The following is a 20,949-nucleotide window of genomic DNA, read 5'->3' on the forward strand; positions in this document are numbered from 1 at the left end:
AGGCCGGGCACCGCCCCGCGGGCAGCCTGCTCCGCTCCCCCAGTGCGCCCCTGCCCCGGGACGCGCCGTCCCCTGTCGTCGGGTCTCCGGGCGGGCAGGCGCCGCCGGGCGGAGATGGGCTCCCGGCGGAGACCCCTGAGCCGCTCCTACTCGGGCAACGGGCGCTACTCGCTCTACGGCCCCAGCAGCACCCCCGACCCCGGGGCGGAGAGCGATGGCCCCGGCTGGGACGCCCGGCCCGACAGCCGCAACTACCTGCTCAGCATCCGGCCCGAGCACAGGTGGGGGCCGGCCGGGGCCTGGGCGCTTGGCTCAGCAGGGTCCGAGCGGTGCGGGGGGCCGGGCCGGGCCGGGCAGGGGGTATCTGCGGAGCCGAGCTGAGCCGGGCTGGGGGCCGGGCCGGTGGGGGGTCGGGGGCTGATTAGGGAAGGTGCCGGGAGCCCCGCGGACGGGTGCTGTGATGGCTGCGGGGCAAGTGCCCGGCGCTGGCTCGGCTCTGAAGGGCGCTGGGCGGAGGAGGCCGGCCGGTCCCTGGCACGTGGGGCAGCGGCCACGGCCCCCAGGGAGGAGAGAAAGGGCCGCTGTTTCAGGAGCCCCTGGGGAACATGCCAGGGTCAGTCCTGGCCAGGCCCCAGTGGCTTGTCTCCTCCAGGGCACCTGTGTCTGCTTGGACTAGCCCGGTACAGGAGGAGCCTGCTCCCAGAAAAGACCGTGAGGCTTCTTCCTTTGATAACTGGCCTGGGTGCAGGATCGGGGCTGAGGAGAGCTGGACTGGTGTCCAGGGCTTGGTGTTGTGGCCCTGCACCCTTTATGGGAGTGGGTAATACCGGTACTCTCTGATGATGCATGTGTGCCCTATGTGGTGTTGGCTCACTTCACCTCTCTGCTTGCGGATTTCCCTGGGTGTGTGAGGGGGTAACTGCCAAGCATTCTGGCAGTCAGTTTAGGTGTGGTCCATAGGGCTTGCTCTGAAGCATGGGTGAGCTCAAACTGAGCATTACGCCCAGGTAACTGACACACAAACTCAAATGGCTTCAGCGGGTAACAGCAATGAATGTTGTAGGAAGCAGCAGAGTTGTAGCAGGCCTCTTGTGCCTGTAAATTAGATCATGGGAAATGTTCCGGCAGGAAGGCCAAAAAGCCCAGTGCGTCACTTCCACCTATGGTACGTTCCCTGACCCCCAAACAGTTATTGAGTTTGTTTAGAACTTGGGAAGCTTTGTCTTAACTCTTGTATAAGCACTTCGGTAATATACTTTGGTGGGTGACCTATAAATAGATAAAAAGAATGACGCTGTAGGGCCAAGAGCGGAGAGGCTAGTGTCCTGTTGCATTGTCCCAATGAGACCCCTCTTTCTGACTGGTAGGAGAGTCCTTTAACAACACACAGCTTTGTACTTTTGCGACTTCAGGACATTGATCGGCAGTCATCCTCAGGCGAGAAAGGATGAGCTTGTATTTGGTGCATCTGACTGGGAGCTAGCTCGGTCACAGACTTCCTGGGTGACTGGCAAGCCACTAACACAAACTGTGGGTACTTGAGTTTGCAAAGTCAGCCCTACCTGCCTCACATATATAACCATGGAGTCTGTGAGAAGAGAAACACGTGCATTGTTGCTGCCCTCTGCGCTAGTCGCAGGGAGGGGGGTAACTCCTGCATGTGGTGGGGTTTTATTGCTGGCAGAAAGCTACAGAGCAGGCGTCTTGCATTTGTATGTGGAACAAAGCTCTACCTGCAGCTCTCTGGAATCTCATTCTTGTTATGGCAGCTCTATTGTACCTGAGGGGTGCAGTTTTCTTGCAAGACTTCTGTGATGGAGAGGAGATGATTCCTTGGGTAGGTCAGCTGTATGGTGAAGTGGTACATGTAAGCTACAAAGTCCTTAAGTCTGCATAGTAGCAAACCATGATTCCCCGGTATCAAATGTTGTGGATATGTCTGGTAATGAGCATAGAGATCTGCCTGCTGCCCAGGGCTGAGGAGATCAGTGTGATTAAAGAGCTGCCTGTTTGATGTGTCCTGCTCTGCAGCTCATGGGAGAGGGCTCCAGTAGATGGGTGAAAGGTAGCTACTACTGGAGGTGGCTTTTTAGAAGCATCTTGAATTTTGCCCAGAAATGGGATCTTAGACACCTGCTGATAGTTGGCAATCTGGTTGTGTCAAGTAATTGCTCCTTAATGCTCTTGTCTGAAGAGTGACTCTGAAAAGTGTCAAACTTTCCACTCTATGAACCAACATCAAAGATAGTATAAGGGTATAATTTTGTCTCTCAGTGAATGTCAAATTTGCCCTGCTTACAGGTAAAAGCATCTGCGATCTTTGCAAACTCAGCCTAGGCTCTGAGACTGACATTAGGCTCTCCGCTTCTCAGGTGTCCACACCATAATACATGTCCTGCTGGCCAAGTTATGCACTAAATCACATCTTTGCAACCTATGAATGCTTTGAAGCCTTCAGTAGAACTAAGCAAACCATTGTCTTAATTCACTAGAAAGAAAATAAATTGTTCACTACCGTTTACAGGAGTAAAAATACGAGTTGAAAATTAGGTGGAGAGGGAATTTGAAGAGCAATCGTTTATAAATAAAACACATTTGTACATCAGAGGCAGGAAGCATGTGAGAATTTGAAGAGAGATCACAGGGAGTGAAAGAAGCATTTAGGTGGAATAAGAACAGTGCAGAGAAGACCACTTATATTGTTGCATTAGTCTTCCCCACACAGGATGCAGTAGAGGTACCTACATTAAACCCAAACTTTTCAGGTAATAAGGTACTAAGAGAATGAAGTGTCAAAAGGAGGTGCTGGAACAAATTCATAAAGAGCAGAATAACAAGTCATCAAGGCCAGATAATACATGCCAGAGTTTTGAATTAATTTAAGAATGAAGTGGCTAAGCTGCAACCAAATATTTGTTATATCATTTTAAACGGTTGCTATACCAGAGAAATAGGTACAATATTTTCATTCTGTAATGTGGGAAGAAAATGCCTCCGGGATGATCTGAGAATTACAGATCAATAAGGCTTCCTTGGTGTGATAACTAAAAAGTAATGGTAAAGAAACCTAAAGCTTGTTATGACCGGGACAAACCAGCACAGCTTTTAATAAAGGAAAATCATGCCTTTGCAATCTTAGAATTCTTTCAACTTTAGAACCCTTCTTGGATAAAGGAGAGCAGATTGCCATAATTTATTTGAACTGTGAAAAATGCTTTGAGAGTTCTTCTCAATAGCTAGTAAGAAGACAAGGGATTTGTCTTCAGTGTTGAAAAGAGATGGGTTTTACAATCTGAGCTGATTTGAGATAGCTATCGTGCTATAAAATCCTAATGGACACAAATTCCTCTATTTACTGCGGTGTAGGTAGGTGAGGTTAACTGTGGGTGGAAGGAGACAGCAGTGACTTCAGTTTGCTGTATTGTGATTAAAAACTACCTGTGCCTTGTCTCCACTAAAATTTCACAGGAAGCTAGATTTTGTGTGCTAGCTCAGTGTAATAATGCCCCTTTTTAGCAGTGGGGACATAGCCTAGGTAGTCATGAGGTGAGAGATGTAAACTACTGTCCTGGATTAGAAATTGTTTAAAACAGAAAACAATAGGAAAGGCCTTTTCTTCACTAGGAGAAAAATAGCATGAGTTAAGAATACCCCTTAACTCCAGATAGTTGACATGAGGTAAACCTTAGTGCAGGCCAGGCTGTTGGCATTTTTCACACACTGTAGCACAATGACTCTGAGAATGGTGGCAGTAAATGTATACTTATTTCACGTTCTTTTGACTTCCCTGCATGTAAGTGGAAAAGTCAGGAGCTCAAAAGTTGGGAAATGTCAGAATGAGGGTTGCCTGGGCCCCCTACTCTGCACAGTTTGTTATGATACAGTCTCTAATTACATGATCACATGCTGTTATTTCCAAAGGGTTGCTGCCTCACCCAGTGCACAGACAGCTGGTGCTCACAGAATGGCTAGCTATTCAATACTTATTATTCTCATCATTCAGTGTGATCTCGGACCAGATAAACGGCACACCCTCCAAAATCTGTCCTGAATACAGAATTATTAATCTCTTCCTTTTTATGATGTTCATCACCATAGTATCTGTGTGATTCATGAAGATTAAAGAATTTATTCTTCACACCATTGCTGTGAGGTGAGGTGATGGCATTATCTTTATTCTGCAGATGGAAACCGGCATATATCTAAATCATTCACTGATTTTTTGGATGCCCAACATGAGGTGTCTAGGGTCTGATTTTTATTTTTTTTTTTCCGGAGAACTTCATATATTCAAAATGCACGCCAGTCAGCTTCAGTTACAGCTGTGATTGCTTAGCACATCTGCATGTTAGGCCTCAAGGTAGGCAGCCAAGAAAATGAGGTGCACATAATTAGTGGCCATGTGGGAAAACTTTGGTTGAAGTGAATTGCCCAGCATCACATAGGAACTCTGTGGCTGAGGCAGAGAGAATCCAATGCTTCAGCTAACCACAAAACCACCCTTTTTCTTTCTGCAATCACCTGCCTCATTCACAGCACACCTTATTTCTGCAACAAATGAGGCAAGGTCCTACAGCCAACAGTCTCCCTCACTATACAACCCTGATTCATTCCTGAAGTACTGTCCGTTCTGTGCGCTTGGGGGCTTGGTCCTACCCCCATTGAAGTTGTTGGCAAAATTCCCTTGTCTTCCATAGTGCAGGAGCAGAGCCTGAATAAAGCAAGGTACTGGGGGGTGGGGGGAGGAATAATATGTTATCATGTAATTAAAGATTGTATCCTAATGATAATTGAAAAGGGAGTGAACCATGATGCTGCATCACTTGTAAATGACAGCTATTTAGTTGGTCCAATCTAGATAAGACTAGGAACTTCAGAAGGACCTAAGAAAGTTAGGTAAGTAAACGGCAAAATGGAAGATGGGATGCAACATTGACAAATGCTAGGTGATGCATATTTGAATTACTGATACACGCTGCTGGGTTCTAAATTAACTGTAATCACTCAGGCAAATGAGCTGGGCATCACTGTGGACATGTTAAGAAAAACCTCCAGTGGTGGTTAAAGAAGCAAACTGGATGCTATGCTTTAAAGAAAGGGATAGATAACACTGACGAGTTAATGCCATTATATATAAATCAGTGGTGTCCCTTCCCCTGGAATACTATGTACGGTTCTTCTCTCCTTCACTTAAGAGATAAGAGAACTAGAAGGGGTGAAAATGATTGGATGGATACAGACTCCTACTGAGAAGAGACTGAAGAGATTAGGACAGCTTATTTTAGAGAAGACAAGCAAGGCTATAACCTGGGTATTCTTCAACCTTTCTTGCAATACAAGAACAAGGGAGTGTCACAAGAAACTGAAAGGGAGCACATTTAAAACTGGTAAATAAATAAAATATACATATGCGCCTTTCCCCCCCACAGGGAAAAAGATATAAATACCTTTCCCCACCCCAGGGGAAGATTGTGGTAGCGCGGAAAGGCTCCAGCAGCTCCCTGCTGCTTCTCTCCTGCCAGCCTGTAGCAGGTAGCTACACATCCCCTATACACACTGCTACCTGCGGTGTGCAGTATAGAGATAACCTAACTCCCTGTGCATTGAGAGGGGAATCTGGGCATCTAACTCAGGGTTGACAATTCAAGTGTGTGGAGTCTGCATTGTCCCTGTGTGGGTCTAGCCCCTCCTAACCTTGTCTTGGATAACTGTCTTTGCCAGAGTAGCTCAGCTCAGAGAGATGCTACTTTCAGCTGCCATATGTAGTGAATTTCTGCATACCCTGTTCTTCGAACCAGGAGTTGCTCCTAGACCTACATTTCTTACATCAACCTATACAATAAAGTGAAGGTGAAAGATCTGACTGTAATACAACAGGCTGAGAACACAGGTATCTGTCTAATTCCTGAAAAGCGTGCCCAGCTTCTTTATTTTATGGAAGTTCCCTCTCTGGTGGTTTGGCTTTCGTAAGCTTCTAATTGTCAGATATTTGCGAAGAAACCAACTCCAGGAAGGACTTAACATCCTTGTTATTATGGGATGTGGGGATTTCGGGGCATTGAGCTTGGCTGAACATCATCCTGGTCTCTGAAAGGTAGTGGGACGATCAGTCACTCCAAAAGCATAAAGAACTCTTCACAAGACAGTCTCTAGACTGTAGCTTTTTGCGTATTTATTATTAGTTGGTTGTGCATCTTTCTCCTAGCATTGTTCAGCTGGCAAAACCTGTGTGTGTGAATTTTAGTCTTCCTTTGGGACTGTAATAAATAGTGATGCCCACAGGCTCTTAACATGTCCTGCACCTGGGCTTCTCCCAGTTGATGAAGGTATGCAGGGTGGCTTCTGAAACATGCAGCTCCTGTATCAATGCCGTGTTCTGTGAAGAGTCTGTCTCCGCCTTTGCAGTGAGCCCTGTTATGAGGATATTCTGTAACTGGACAAAAGAGTGGTGATGTCCTCACTGAGCACCAGTCACAGCTGTTAGAATTGGTGCGTGAGGCACGATGCTGATCCCATCTCAACAATAATTGATTCCCCACATTTCACATTCTGATTCTGGGCTAGGAAGTGTGTGCACACCACAGTGGTGAATTCGGTTAACAACCACAGAAGTGTCAAGCTGTCTGAATACCTGTATGAACAATGAGCTCTACCATAGTGAACAATTTTGGGCCCTCTGAGACAACTTTATCCAGCTATTCATCAGGTTAATTTGTATGACAGAAACACTAATCTTCAATTTAATCTCCATAAACCTGTGCTGGATGGGGTATGGCTATGTTATAGGTTGTAACTTTCCTTAGGGAGGGTGAGACAGGGCTGAGTTTGGGTCACACAGGCAACCTTATCTGTTCATTTGCAGACTTTTCAGTTCTTTTGTGCAGTTGAATCTTAACTTTGAATTGTCAGATGCAAACCGAACACTACAAACTTTGAATGAAGAATAATTTCTGCAGAATATGCCACTTCTATTCATTGAGCTCTAATTCTGACACTCACTTTGTGACCTTGGGCAAATCACTTAATCCATCTGTGCCTCAGTTTTCCATTCCTTAAAATGGTGAGTGATGCTACTGAAAAACATCTTGTAAAGCTCTTTGCATTCTCCTGATAAAGTTGTGCCCCGAACTAATAATTACCACGATGCATGAAGCAGTAAGCACACTTGTGACACAAATGCTGATGCATGATCTATTTGGTAGGGAATGGGATGCTGTATTTCAGGAAATACTTGAAAGCAGTCCAAGATCACATCATCTGTGATAGCTTCATTGGGTTTTTTTTGTTTTTAAACTCAAAACGCACACAACATCAAACCCCCTCAGAGTTCTACCACACCTTCAACAACCATCACCTGTCCATCAAACTTGTTGGAACAGTCCCATACTAGCATCAGTTTGCTGGACACCACACTCCGCTTCAGCGATGAGACCCTAAGAACAACCATATACCAAAAAAACCCTGGAACACCAGACCTGCCTTCATAGATCCAGCGACCACCCCAAATGCACCAAGAAATCTATTATCTACAGCCAGGCACTCAGATACCTCAGAATGAACTCCAAGGAGAAAGTCCCGGATAGATACATTAACACACTCCACACTGCTTTCACCAAACCAGGACACTCCACCAGAGAAGTAGATTGCATCATGAAACGGGCCACGCAAATATCCTGAGAGAACCTGCTTCAATACAGAAATAAACCCCCTCTGACCACACCCCTCTAGTTGTCACCTACCACCCCACACTGGACCCCATATGGGGTATTGTCAAACTACAACCCATGCTTGATGGGGATGCCATCTTGAAATAAATCTTTCCTGAACCCCCACTTCTGGCCTTCAAACAACCCCCGACCTCTCCAAGTTCACCATCAGAAGCAAGCTCTCCACAGACTAGGACTCACCAACTCAAAGTGGCACCAGACCTAGCAGAACAACAGATGCAAAACCTGGAGATGCAGCTCCACTGCTACAATGATCAACACCCGTTACAATGCATCTTCCAAGAGTCTTGGATTCTTCTCATGCCTATCACACAATGTGGCGTACTTCATCCAGTGCACTAACTGTCCCAATAACTGTCCAATTTCACCCACATAATCATAATACTCTCAAATGCACTCCCACAAGAAAGTAAGAGACAAAAACACCCTATCGCTTGTGGGTTGAAGCAGTCTCTCTGTATCTGATCTGTCAGTCCTCATCCTCAAAGGAAAACCCGCACAACACTTCAAAAGATGAGCCTGGGAGCTTAAATTCATTACGCTGCTAGATGCTGTTTATTCTGTGATTTTTTTAGAGACACTGGATTTATGGCTCATTACAACAAGCTGTAACCCACTAGCCCTTTCTTCTTCTCCTGTGACTGCAGAGGTGTTAACGGACAGCTCTACCTTGAGCGATCCCTTAAAATATGTGCTAACTACTTGTGTTAAATAATCTGTTCCACCTTCATTTAGCTGTGTCCCTCCAGGAGCCTTTCCCAGGGCTGAAGAAGAGCTCATGTGGCTTGAAAGCTTGTCTATCTCATCAGCAGACATTGGTCCAGAAAAAGATGTTACCTCACCCACAGGGTCTCTAATAAAATCAAAGGTAGTTACTGGACAGTAGCGAGATTAGAAATGTTCAGTGCGGCGCTAACGGTCCCTTCCATCCCTACGTTTCTATGGTCCTATGTTTATCTGTTTCCAGTAGAGTTAACCTTGCAGGCAGAGAAGTTCAAATGAAATCTTAAACCAAGCAGTTTGCATGGGCAAAAAATGCCAAGCAGTATCAGATGTCAGAGTGCAGTAAAACAGATAGTGCTAGACATGGTCTGAAAGTAATCATCCAGGAGATCCCACCTTCTGCCGCCGAGTGAACGAAGTCCTAGCTGCACTTTCTGCGGGCCCCACTCTGATCTGCTGACCTGTGGGCCAATGGCATTCCCATAGACAACATGCTCTGGAGCTGTAAATCTTGTCTCTCGCCACCCAGCTATAGTGTGTGTACTTACATGTGCATATGTATATGGGGAGCCAAGCTATAGAGAGGCATATCCAGATATCCCCTCATCAACTTCTGTCCATTCTAGTATGTAAGCTTGACTAGGAAGAACACTGACATTCAACAAAATAATTGCAAGGTAGGGGCTAGGTGAAGGCAGATATTTTTGGGAGGGAGTCGGAAATTCTTTTCACCAAAGGACATAGAAGTACCTGGTGCAATTAATTGAATTTTAAAACAAAAATCTTATGCAATAGATGTAACTGGGCAATGGCACTGACACTCCCAGGTTGTCCAGTGTCGTCTTTTATTAAAATTGAGTGCCTTCAGTTGCTGCCTCCTTGGCTTGCAGGAAGACTGAAATTTGACAGGTGTCAGTTGCACATAAGACGGCTTTCCCCCCTTAAATACAAGCAATCCCCCCACCTTATACAGGGCAGACGATGTTTAGGGCAGTGGTTCTCAACCAGGGGTATGTGTGCCCTGATGTACACAGAGGTCTTCCATGGGGTACGTCAACTCATTGAGATTTGCCTAATTTTACAACAGGATACATAAAAAGCACTAGTGAAGGTAGTACAAACTAAAATTTCATACAGACAATAACTTGTTTATACTGCTCTATATATGCTGAAATGTAAGTACAATATTTATATTCCAATCTCTTTATTTTATAATATGGTAAAAATGAGAGAGTAAGCAATTTTTCAGTAATAGTGTGATGTGAAACTTTTTTGTATTTTTATGCCTGATTTTGTAAGCAGGTAGTTTAAGTGAGGTGAAATGTAGCGTACGCAAGACAAATCAGCCTCCTGAAAAGGGTACAGTAGTCTGGAAAGGCTGAGAGCCACTGTCTTAGGGGATGAACCAGGTTTATATTGTGATGGCGGCTGTTGTCTGGTGGACCCTTGCTTGATTTGTTGCAGAAGTTAGGTGTGTCATTCCCAAGACAGGAAGAGAAAAGACAATCTTGTAGCTAAGACAGTGGATGCCACAGAGAACAACTGAATTCCATCCCTGCCTCTGCTACCGAATTTGAATGTGATGCTGGTTGTCACTTAAAACAATATTTTCAGAGCTGGTCACTAACTCTGTGGGTACCTCTCTTCTTGGGTGCCCATCTTGATAAACCGGGGGCCTGACTTTCAGAAATTGAAACTCCGCTGCAGCTGATATCGGTGGGCGCTGTGGATGGTTTCACCCTTGGCAGTCAGACAGCAAGGTCTGAAGGAATGAGCAGGAGCTGGTGTAAATTGTCATAGCCTCATTTAAATCCGTGGATCTGTGACAACTTGGATCAGCTGCGGGTCTGCTCCAGGGAACTCAGTAGACCCTGAATTTGAATCTTTCCTCTGCCAATGACCAGTTCTGTGTCCTTGTGCAAGTGACTTGGAGATTGTCCTTACCCGCCTCCGACTAGAGTGTGTGGATTAACTGTCTGCCGTGTCCTTTGCAAAGTCCTATAATATTGCCAAGTTCTCTGAAAAATAGGGCCCGAAGTGTCTCCAGTTAAGCGCTCAGTCATTGAGGCGCCCAGCATGAGCCTAGTCTGAACATAAGCTGTACCAGTTTAACTAAATTGGTTTGGAAACTGACGAAGGTCCCCTTGTGTGAAATGCTTAAATTGATTTAATTTTGTTTAAATTGATGCATCTGTGTGTAGAAAAGGCCTTAGTGGGGTTTTTAAAACTGTGGCCTGAGTATCCCTGTACCACAGTGTCCAGTCTATAGAAACCAGACCCCCCTCCTCACAAGGGTGTTGAGACGTTACATCCTTTAATATTTGAGTTGCTTAGATCCTTTACTGATGAGCAGCAACACAGAAAAACCCAAGACACAGCTGATAATCCCACATTCTGTGCAGGGTTTGTAGAGGGTGTAGTAAGCAAAGCAGTGGCCACACATTACCAGTAGATCGAGGGAAGTGATTATTCCCCTCTATTCAGCACTGGTGAAGCCGCATTTGAGTATTGTGTCCAGTTTTGGGCCCCCCGCTACAGAAGGGATGTGCAGAAATTGGAGAGAATCCAGTGGAGGGCAACAAAAATGAGTAGGGGGCTGGAGCACATGATTTATGAGGAGAGGCTGAGGGAACTAGGCTTGTTTAGTCTGCAGAAGAGAAGAATGAGGGGGGATTTGATAGCAGCCTTCAACTGCCTGAAAGGGGGTTCCAGGGAGGATGGAGCTAGGCTGTTCTCAGTAGTGGTAGGTGACAGAACAAGGAGCAGTGGTCTCAAGTTGCAGTGGGGGACGTCTAGGTTGGATATTAGGAGAATCTTTTTCACTAGGAGGGTGGTGAAGCACTGGAATGGGTTACCTAGGGAGGTGGTGGAATCTCCATTCTTAGAGGTTTTAAAGGCCTGGCTTGACAAAGCCATGTCTGGGATGATTTAGTTGGGGTTGGCCCTGCTTTGCGCAGGGGGTGGGTCTAGATACCTCCTGAGGTCCCTTCCAACCCTAATCATAGAATCATAGAATATTAGAGTTGGAATGGACCTCAGGAGGTCATCTAGTCCAACCCCCTGCTCAAAGCAGGACTAACCTCAGCTATATCATCTAATGTCTATGATTCTATGATTACATGTCAAAGATCAAAAGAAATAACTGAGCAGCAGCTTCATTTCCTGACCCCTGTCCATACTGTGCCCTGAATGAGGCAGGGCATCTGTGGAAAACGTGATTGTGTAATTAGACTGTACCAAGATGCATGCACACAAGGGAGTGGAGCCGTGGCTGTACAGGGAGCCTTAACTGTGACAATTCCTAGTTCCTGAGTGATTTATTTTATAACCTGAAAAAACATTTTTGTCATTTTCTTGTATGTGATAAAAAGTTCCTGTTGTGCACCTCCCACCTTCTCCAATAGGCATTTAATAGCATCGTCTACTCCCGTCCCCAGCTACCCAAGGAAAAAAGACAGAGGGGAAGGTTGAAGGGCTGCAGGATGCCAGTACAAAGTGACTAAATGCTTTCAAATCCCTGTCATGGGCACACTCTCCGTTCCTAGGTCTATCTTTCTCTGCCTCGCAGCACACACGTCAAGCAGCTACAGGGGCAGCCTGGAGCATGGGAGTGCCACATCTGTGCAGCTGCTGCTGTCTGCAGTGCATCCTGGGCCTACTGCTCTGGGAGGGAACCATGGAGAATGGGGAGCCTGAAGCACATCTCAGTTGTGTGGGTGGCTGGGGAGAGGAGTAGTAGGGCTTGAGTTCCCTGCTTTCAGGGTATTTTGGAAGGGTTGGTGCAGTGGGGAGTGGTGCTGTGGGGTGGGGAGATGAACGTGCTCTCCTCTAACATAGCTGCATGTGGGGACAGTAACTCTCCAGCCTATGGGAAAGAACATGTGGCTTGCAGAGCATGAGTTGTGAGAGGTGTTATGAGCAGCAACTCCCCAGGGGTGTGAACCCCATAGAGGAATTGGCAAGCAAAGCAAGCTGTGAAGCGAGACTGACAGGCCCCTGCTGACGCGACTGCGGCGTCTGCGTGGGGCTAGTAACCTAGCTGAGAGAAACGGTTTCCGAAGCTGACTTTCACACAGTGTCCTTCTAACTTCAGGGGTCTAGTGGATCTGGCACTGAACAAATCCATGGAAGCACTCTTGAGCCCACGGGATCTTGCTGTCTCTGCCATTTCTCCTGGAGAGTCTCATTTGGCTAGGAGGGTCTGAATCGCAGGCACTTCTCACCAGCCAATTTGTGCTGTGTTCCACAAATGCGGCAGGGTGGCTGTGCTTCACTGTTGGCTTATGATAAAACTGCCTCAGATTTTTGTGGACCAGGCTGTGATGGAGACTATCTTTTCTCCAAAGCCCTCCTGATATTCGGGGGGCAAGGACAGAGAAGGGAGGTTACATACTCTGGATGGGGAAGGGTGATTGGTTACTACTTAGAACTGATTTCCTTAGGTAGTGGAACCCACTGCTTGTGGCCTTTGGAGAAAACTCTGAATGTCAGGCCATCTCAATGTAAAGTCTGTCTATGTGGACTGTGCTTAGTTACTTTATGAGCTAACAGGCATCCTGTGCCTGAATGTCTCTGGGATCACTTGGCTAAAGGGGTAGCCTGTATTTACAACATTCCCCAATCTGCATTCCGTAGGACTGCTGCCTGGAGTTCAGGTCACACCTGCACAAATCTCTATTCTCTTGATATTTCAGCAGCAGCAGATGCTGGTGTCGGGAGGGTGGGGTCTCAGTCGCTGTTTAGCACACAGGATTCCTCTGCTTGCTTGCTAAGGGAGGTCACTGGTGGCCAGGTACCTATGGGAAGCTCTGTGGAAGCAATGTCTGGAAAGAGACGGCAAGAAAGGCTCACTTAGTAGTAGCTCTTGCTCTCCAAGTGTGTTGCTGCCTTAGAGGGTCTCTGGAGGTAGAGGAGCTGAGGGGAGGCTGCAGGGGTGGGGCATTGATGCCTTCAGACTGTGTAGAGTGTGTGGTCTCCAGGGAATGGCACAGGCCCCATAATTGCCAAATACTGCTCCAAAATGGTTCTGTGGTCAGGTGCAGGACTCCTTGGAAACAAAGCGTTTGAAGAACAGGCTCAACTCTTGGTAAGTAACTCATCTGTGCCCCTCAGATACAGGTGTTAGTAGGGGATTTGTGTTTTGTGAAATGGTTAACCTTGAACGTGTTACCGCAAAGGGAATGTCAACCATGGAAACTTTTGTGAATCTTGCTTAGTCACTCTCACAGTCACTCGGGTTGCAGAAAACAGAGCAGAGTGTTACCCCCGGGGAGCTTTTCTGCCTCCTGGAATTCCTTCAACCTGCAAATCCCGCCCCTGAGCTTGGAAGTGTGATTTGTGTCCAACTCTGCTGCAAATTCATTTGTTGCCCATTGCCCAGGCCTATTCCTCTGCACAAGCGGTAGGGGCCATGGTCTCTCAGGTGTCGTCTAATCGGAGTGCCTCGGAGTGCAGTTTCCCAGTTTGTACACCCCGCTGTAGATTGTGCATGGACAGCTCAGTGCAGCTTTTTGGCAGTCTAGCCTTTAAGACCCATATAAAATGTTCTTATGTTTACTCTGCTGTTCATGACCATTTCATTTTAGAGTTTGTTTACAATTTACAGTGTAACTTGCATAACTGCCTTAGACTGCCTGCCAGCATACGCCATTTTAATAGAAACTCTGACCTGTGCAAGATGATATCATTAATATGTCTACATAATTGTTTATTTTCGCTTTTTTCTGGTCTAATGGTTTTGTTTGCTGTTTCTGCTTAGCTTATCAGGCAACAGATTATCTCCCTCCAGCTTTGGAAGGTAAACCTATATTATATTAAACTTCTCTGACCAAATCCTTTCCTTGACCTGTGGCTTGGACACGACTAACCGTTAGTGCTTTGGTACTAACTGAAGAGAGCATGGCACTTACATAATGTCATGATTCTGCATGCTTAAGTCTCTAGCACTTGCTTGAAATGCAAACAGTAAAACCGGTGTTTGCCGCACACAATTCTGGGAAGAGGCCAGGACTATCCATCTTTACCACTTAAAGGGTGGGGAGGAAAGGTCTGTTGAGCTGCTGCTTGCTATTAAGGAGAGACTTCCACACAGTGTCAAAGCTGACACTATGGCTTCCCTGCAGAAGCAAGCAGAAGAGGTTGGGCTGGTGGGGAAGGGGTCCTTCCAGAGTGATGGGTAGCCTCCAGGATTGCTGCCCAAAGGGGTAAGGAAAGCAAAACCATTTCAAGAGCCCCAGGAAAGGGGAAGACATTTTCCAAGTCTGCTTTGTCAGATGGTTTCCCTAGTATGGAAGTCCCTCTTTCATGTAAAAAGGCTATTGAATTCCCATCCTTTGTACTTCCTTCTAGAATCTGCTCAATTTATGTGCTCCAAATCAGCTGCTGAAAATCATGTGCAGAGGTGGGAGGGTCCAAAAGCAAACAATTCCCACTTCCTCTCCCTTTGAAATTTTCAGGAGCACTCCAAAAACCGGCACATTGATGTAAGAAGCAGCTGGAATCAGACAACTTTTTCTGTGGCCAAATAAGGGATATTCCGCTGCAGTGCAGCGCTTCCAAAGATTCAAGGAGTTGCTGGGGAAATGACCTAAAATTGGAAGCCACTAACAAAAAGGCTAACATTTACCCAGTAGTTGCTGCTGTTCTTGCTCCTCTGCAGAAGATTAAATGGGTCACTAAGCCCTGCTACTAGCAGTACATCTTGTCTGATTAGCGTCCCTGCTTGCAGGGGCCTGGACTCTGATGCTCTGCCTTTCATTCAACATTCAGTGGTCTTTGGAGTTTCACTTCCGGCTCGGGGGTTTGCACGGTGTGGGCCAAGTTTACCCCTGGTGCCAACCACTGACATCAATGGAGTTACACGAGGGCTGAACTTGGCCGTATGTTTCGGTGTGTGCATCACAGGTTCGTGGAAGATTCTGTCTGGTTGGCACTTGGTTTATTTTGCTGCTACATGAAATGCTGAATTGATGCTCAGGAAGTTCTTTGAACTTCATGTACAAGGAATTTAAAAAGCAGTTATTGGGACTGGGATGGAGACAACACCCCCCATGAATTCACCGTAAGGCCACTAAACCCCCATCAGTGACTGTCTTGGTGGGGGATTGCCTGCTTTACTCTGTAGCAGTGGGAGTGGCCCTCTGTGATCTTCATTTTGGTTTGAGGGGGGTGTAGACTGTTTCCTGTGATCTGAGCTACATATTGATTTAGTAGCCTTTCCCCGCCCAAAGTATGTGTGTGGGGAGCTGGGGCCAGGATCCCAGGAACGACCTGCCTCAGACTGATTAACATGAATATGCTGAATAGACACATGGGCCCCAGCTGTGAGGGCCCCAGACCTGGCATCTGTTCCTGCAAGTTTGTGAGTATTTGGATTGGGAGTTGCTCTCTCTCTCTCTAGAGCAGTGGTCCTCAACCTACTTACTGTTATGGTCTGTGTATGCAGCTCTGTGTTATGTGGATCGCATGCACGCACTATATATACCACCTGTATGGCCCTGAGGCTGTCACATGGGCCACAGCTGTGTGCTGATTGGGCCACAAGTGGCCTGCGGGTTGTGGATTGAGAACCACGGCTCTAGAGAGAGGCTAGTTGTGAAATTGGATTCCAGCTTTCACCCCCTTTTTATCTCCCTCATTCACCACCCCTCACTCCGCAAATAAAAACTTGGGAGGTTGGATCAAAGGCTTGGCTGGGGCCCATGTTGGTACCACAGTTTCGCCCACTGATTGTGGAACTCAGGGCCCTGGATTTCCTGCAAACTGTCCTTACCAGGAAGCAAGAGACTGGAAAGAGAAGTAGTAGTGCTGTGCTGGATTGTTTGGTAAGCTGGGCGCAAGAAAACTGTGGGCATTTTAATATGGCTAAATGTAAACTTGTACCTCTAGGAACAAAGAATGTAGGCTATACTTGTCAGAGGATTCTCTCCTGGAAAGCAGTGACTCTGAAAACAACGTGGGGGTCGTGGTGGATAATGAGCTGAATGTAAGCTCCCAGTGGGACAGACACACGGCCACAAGTGCTTAATGCAGTTTTTCAACGCATTAACGGGGATCCTGAGTAGGAGTAGAGGTTATTTTATCTCTGTATCTGGAACTCGTGCAACTGCTGCTGGAATACCGTCCAGTTCTGGTGTCCACAGCTCAAGAAGGATGTTAAAAAAAATTGGAGATGGTTCAGAGATGTGCCACAAGAATGATTAAAGGACTGGACAACATTCCTTATAGTGATACCATGAATGGCCTGGGCACTCCCCTTCGGTGAGGCTAGCCCCTGTTCCCTTCTGTCCGAGGCCCTGGCCCCGCTTCTCCCTGGCCAGCCAGCACCCATGAGTGATACATTCAAGGAGAATCTACTTAGCTTAACAAAGAAGGTTAAGGGACGACTTGATTAGTCTGTAAGTACCTATAGGGGGAACAGATATTTACAAATGGGCTCTTTTGGTCTAGAAGAGAAAGGTGTATAACATGATCCAGTGGGCGGCAGTTTAAGCTAGAACAGTTCGGTCAGGAAACAAGGTATGAATTTTTAACAGTGAGAGTAACTAATCACTGGAACTATTTACCTAAGGATCATGGTGGATTTTCCACCGCTAGCAATTTTTAAATTGGGTTTGATCTTTTCCCAGAAGAGCTGCTCTAGGAATTATTCTGGGGAATGTGTGTGGCCTGAGTTATACAGGAGTTATACAGGAGGTTAGATTAGCTGTTCACAGTGGTCACATCTGGCCTTGAAATCTGTGCATCTCCTGCTAAATCTGTAGGGGATGTAGGCCCCTGGTGCCAATGGAGTTGCTTAGGTACCTGTCACAGCTCAGAGTCCTGATAGAGGCTCAGTTTTGTGTCCAAGCTCGGTGCAGCCATTTGCTCTTCAAAAATGTAATGACAATGAGGGGAGGTGATGAAGGGAACTTCATTTCCAGCCCTCAAGCCTGAAGTTTGCTGACTGAATAGGCACAGCACAGGTACAGACTCTGTGGCCCTTCCATTGCCACTCCTGCTGAGAACCCCCAACTAGCACCAGTCTCAGAGGTGTCAGGAAGGGTTTCTCTGACCTCTCCCCCCGCCAGATGTTTACGGAATGTGAACACTTTTTTGTTTTGTCTTAAGCCTTTCTTTACTGATGGGGAGTTGCCAACTGTATGGCAGCACTTGGTGTTTCTCTTAAAACCCCAACTCCTGGAGTCCTGTGATTGAAGATTGAGTGATGTTGCACTTTAAAAAGAGTCAATTTCTATCCCTTCTGGTTGCAGAGAAGAACCTGAAAATGTGATCCTTAAAGACCCCCCAGACCAGAAGTCAGAGCCAAATTTTTAAAAGTATTGAAGCAAATCTCATGATATTTTTTAGGGCATGACTCAAAATGTTTTTGACTGTTTGAGATTGGCAATACTGAGTACGTGCCATTCAGTGCTACACCTGAATAGCTCTAAGATGCAGCTTATGAACTTTATAGACTGTACTGTCTCCTTGGGCAGTTCAGGCTAATGCTTATGTCTGAACTTGTTATGCCTACACATTACGGTGCATGAGCTTACATGGCGTATGGTCCCTAATGCCTAGATGCTGTGGCAGGAGCTAAAGTAAAGAAGTCACACTAGCTTCACGCACAGTTCCCTAGCTCAGAGGTGTAATCCAGGCTTCCAACATCCTGTAGGAGGGTGGGTCTGTGAGAGTGAAGAACTATCACTGGAGCATACTATTAGCTAAAGCTTTTCGAAGAAGGGGCACGGCACATACTTGTTAAAGGGACTGTGTCAGTTCAAACTTGGCCCCAAAGTTCATATTCTGTAAATCTAAAACCAGTGGGGAAAAAATTCCCCAGTTAAAATAGAATTCCAGTAAAAAGGTGCGACGCCTGCCCTGGCAGTGTGAGACCCCCCTCTCCCCCACTCATTGCACCTCTGGCAGTCTGAAAGTGCAGCTGCTTTCACTGGTTTCTTTTATTTCATTGCCTCAGTTAAGAAACGCAACAAGGAAACATCCGGCATGCACAGTGACAAGGGAACTGGCTTTTCAGAATTCTTTCTCTGTTCATCTGAGGGGTCCGTTAAAATCAAGAAACAGGATGTTTTACAGATGACTCTTAAAGTGCCCGTGTCCCTTTTTACTATTTAACCAGCTGTATTAACAGTCGAATGCTCTGTTCATAGTTCTAGCAGCCAAGCAATGACCGGGAGCAAAGTGTCAACCCAGTGTACGAATGCCAGTGAGTAGCGAGGAGGGACATCGGAAGGCAGGTATTGGGTTGTTGTTGAGAGAGAGGGAGAGTTTAAAGCCAGAAGGGAACACCGGATCATCTAATGTGATCTGTAAATCACAGGCCACCAACTCCAGCCAGCACCAGCACACTAGACCCAACAACTAAAATTAGACCAAAGCATTGCAGCCGGCAGGAGGCTAAACTGTTCGGTGCTCGAGGCGGAGAATAGAAGGGACCGAGGTACACCAATGTCTGAGGCCCCTGCGGTGGCAGAGAATGAAGTGAGATATGCCCAGGTAATCCTGGCCCGTGACCCACACTCCTGGGGGAAAATTTGTTCCCATCCTCCCTTAAAGCAATCAGTTAGACCCTAGCATGTAAGGAAGACCAGCCAGCCAAGCACATTATTTGGCCTAGGGGTGGGAGAGCCCTTTAGTTTGTTTCTAGTAACCTAATCTGAGCTCTAAGAAATACTTCTTGATTCTTTTAGGAGCACCTTCTGCACAATCATTGCTCAGCTGACTGAGGAGACCCAGCCGCAGTTTGAAACTACCCTCAAATCTTACGCTGTGTCTGAGGACTCTGATGCCAAATTCACATGCATAGTAACAGGTAATGGTGCCATCACTGAAGTGACTTGCCCCTGCCTGATCCGTTACTTCTCATGGTTAGTAATATTAAAAAAAAAAAAAAAAAAAAAAGGGGGGGGGGGGAGAGGGGTGCTGCCAACTCTCTCAATTCTATTGGAAGATGCATCTTCATTGAATGGCTGGAATTTGAAGCTAGACAATTCAGACTGGAAATAAGATGTACATTTTTAACAGGGAGGGTAATTAACCATTAGATCAATCGACCAAGAGCTGTGGTGGATTCGCCATCGTTGGCAATCTTAAAATCAAGATTAGATCTCGTCCTAAAAGATCTGCTCTAGGAATTAGTGCTGGATGTTCTCCAACCTGTGCTACGCAGGGAGTCGGGCTGGATGATCACAATGGTCCCTTCTGGTATGGAAATCTGTTAATCTGATTCTCTCTCGGCGTGGAATCTCTGCTAATCCTCTGGCTGCTGGAGTCAAGTGATCACACGAGGAAAAGCTTGAAAACGTGACCCCAGTGGGACCAAAAGGCCACTGAAAATAACTTAACGTTGATTTGATTTTTAAAAATCACATTTGGGGGAAGGATTTGGGGGGTGTTTCACAGGTGTTGAATTCTTAGGGTTGTTAATGCTGCAGCTTCCTCACTTATAACTTAGAATAAAAAGTTGGCATCTGAGCAAAGCAGGCGTTCGTTTCCAGTTGGGAAGGCCAAACAGAATATTTTCCTGAGTAGCCTCGGAGAGGTGCTAGGAACGTGCGGTTTTGAAACCGGCTCTCTTTCTGTTAAAGAGCCTGTTTTGACCTTCGCCCTTGATCTCACTCAGGGTATGTCTACACAGCAAAGAAAAACCCACAGCTGGCCCGTGCCAGCCCATTTAGGCTTGTGGACCCTGCACTGTGGGGCTGCATAGACTTCCAGGCTAGGGCTGCCGCCTGACTTCTGGGACTCTCCCACATTGCCCGGTTCTACAGCCTGGGTTCCAGCCCAAGCCCAGAAGTCTACACAGCAATGAAGCCCTGGGAGCCTGAGTTGGCTGGCACAGGCCATCCACAGAGTTTTTTTGCTGTGTAGATGTGCCCATAGGGAACACAGATGGGGTTGTGCCAGTGCAAACCTGTGTTTCTTCCAGTGCTGGTCCCTGTGTGCATTCCATTGTGGGTATACATATGTGCCATGCCCCCGGAGCTGGAGAATTTTGAATGCAGGGTCTGTTGCATATGCCTTTGTTCTCCTTGTGCCTCCATCTGAGGGGATAAAGGACGGAGCGGACCGACTACCTCACCAGTTGCTTCTTACCGCCACATGGCCTGCACTGGAACCTCCAGTATCCAGAGCTTTGTCGTCTTTATTTGTTCAGCTGTAAAACCTGTGTGTATCTGTAAATCGTTTTTAGAAACTTTAGAATTTCAGAGTTTATTCAACAGTTTCTTTTCCCCTTAAATTTTTATAGTTTGATAGCTTCCTGGTCCAGGGAGGCCCTGCCCTCCACCCTCCTGTACCCTGTTATGGGCACAGGATTTTGGCACAGGATTATACCCAGGACTCCAGGCTTCAAAACTTGTGCTTTCTGCCCATGCTCCTTGTCAGTCAGTGATGACCAGCAGCGTACTGCCTCGGGGAAGCCCACATGGTGGCAAGGTGCAGTATCTGCCTCTCCTTCCCCAGGCATACCCGAGAGGGGTGGGATCTTCACCTTAAG

General features: G+C 46.7%; 1 protein-coding gene across 5 annotated transcripts in view; it reads left to right on the forward strand.

The window, feature by feature from the left end:
• Window positions 1–20,949, forward strand: part of ALPK3 (alpha kinase 3) — a 66,290-nt gene continuing 45,341 nt past the window's right edge. For 2 of the 5 annotated variants that reach the window (XM_067556042.1, XM_067556044.1), the window contains exons 1-3: window positions 1–281; window positions 14,209–14,247; window positions 19,142–19,263. In XM_067556042.1, the coding sequence (XP_067412143.1) occupies window positions 115–281; window positions 14,209–14,247; window positions 19,142–19,263 (328 nt within the window). In that variant the 5' untranslated portion in view covers window positions 1–114. Of the gene's footprint in view, window positions 282–4,743; window positions 19,264–20,949 lie in introns of those variants that run through there. The other 3 variants (XM_067556043.1, XM_067556046.1, XM_067556045.1) reach the window with 3 other exon arrangements.

This window comes from Emydura macquarii, unplaced genomic scaffold, assembly GCF_026122565.2.
Source record: "Emydura macquarii macquarii isolate MOO-44397 ecotype Brisbane River unplaced genomic scaffold, CSIRO-AGI_Emac_v2 contig_1644, whole genome shotgun sequence".
NCBI lineage: Eukaryota > Metazoa > Chordata > Testudines > Chelidae > Emydura > Emydura macquarii.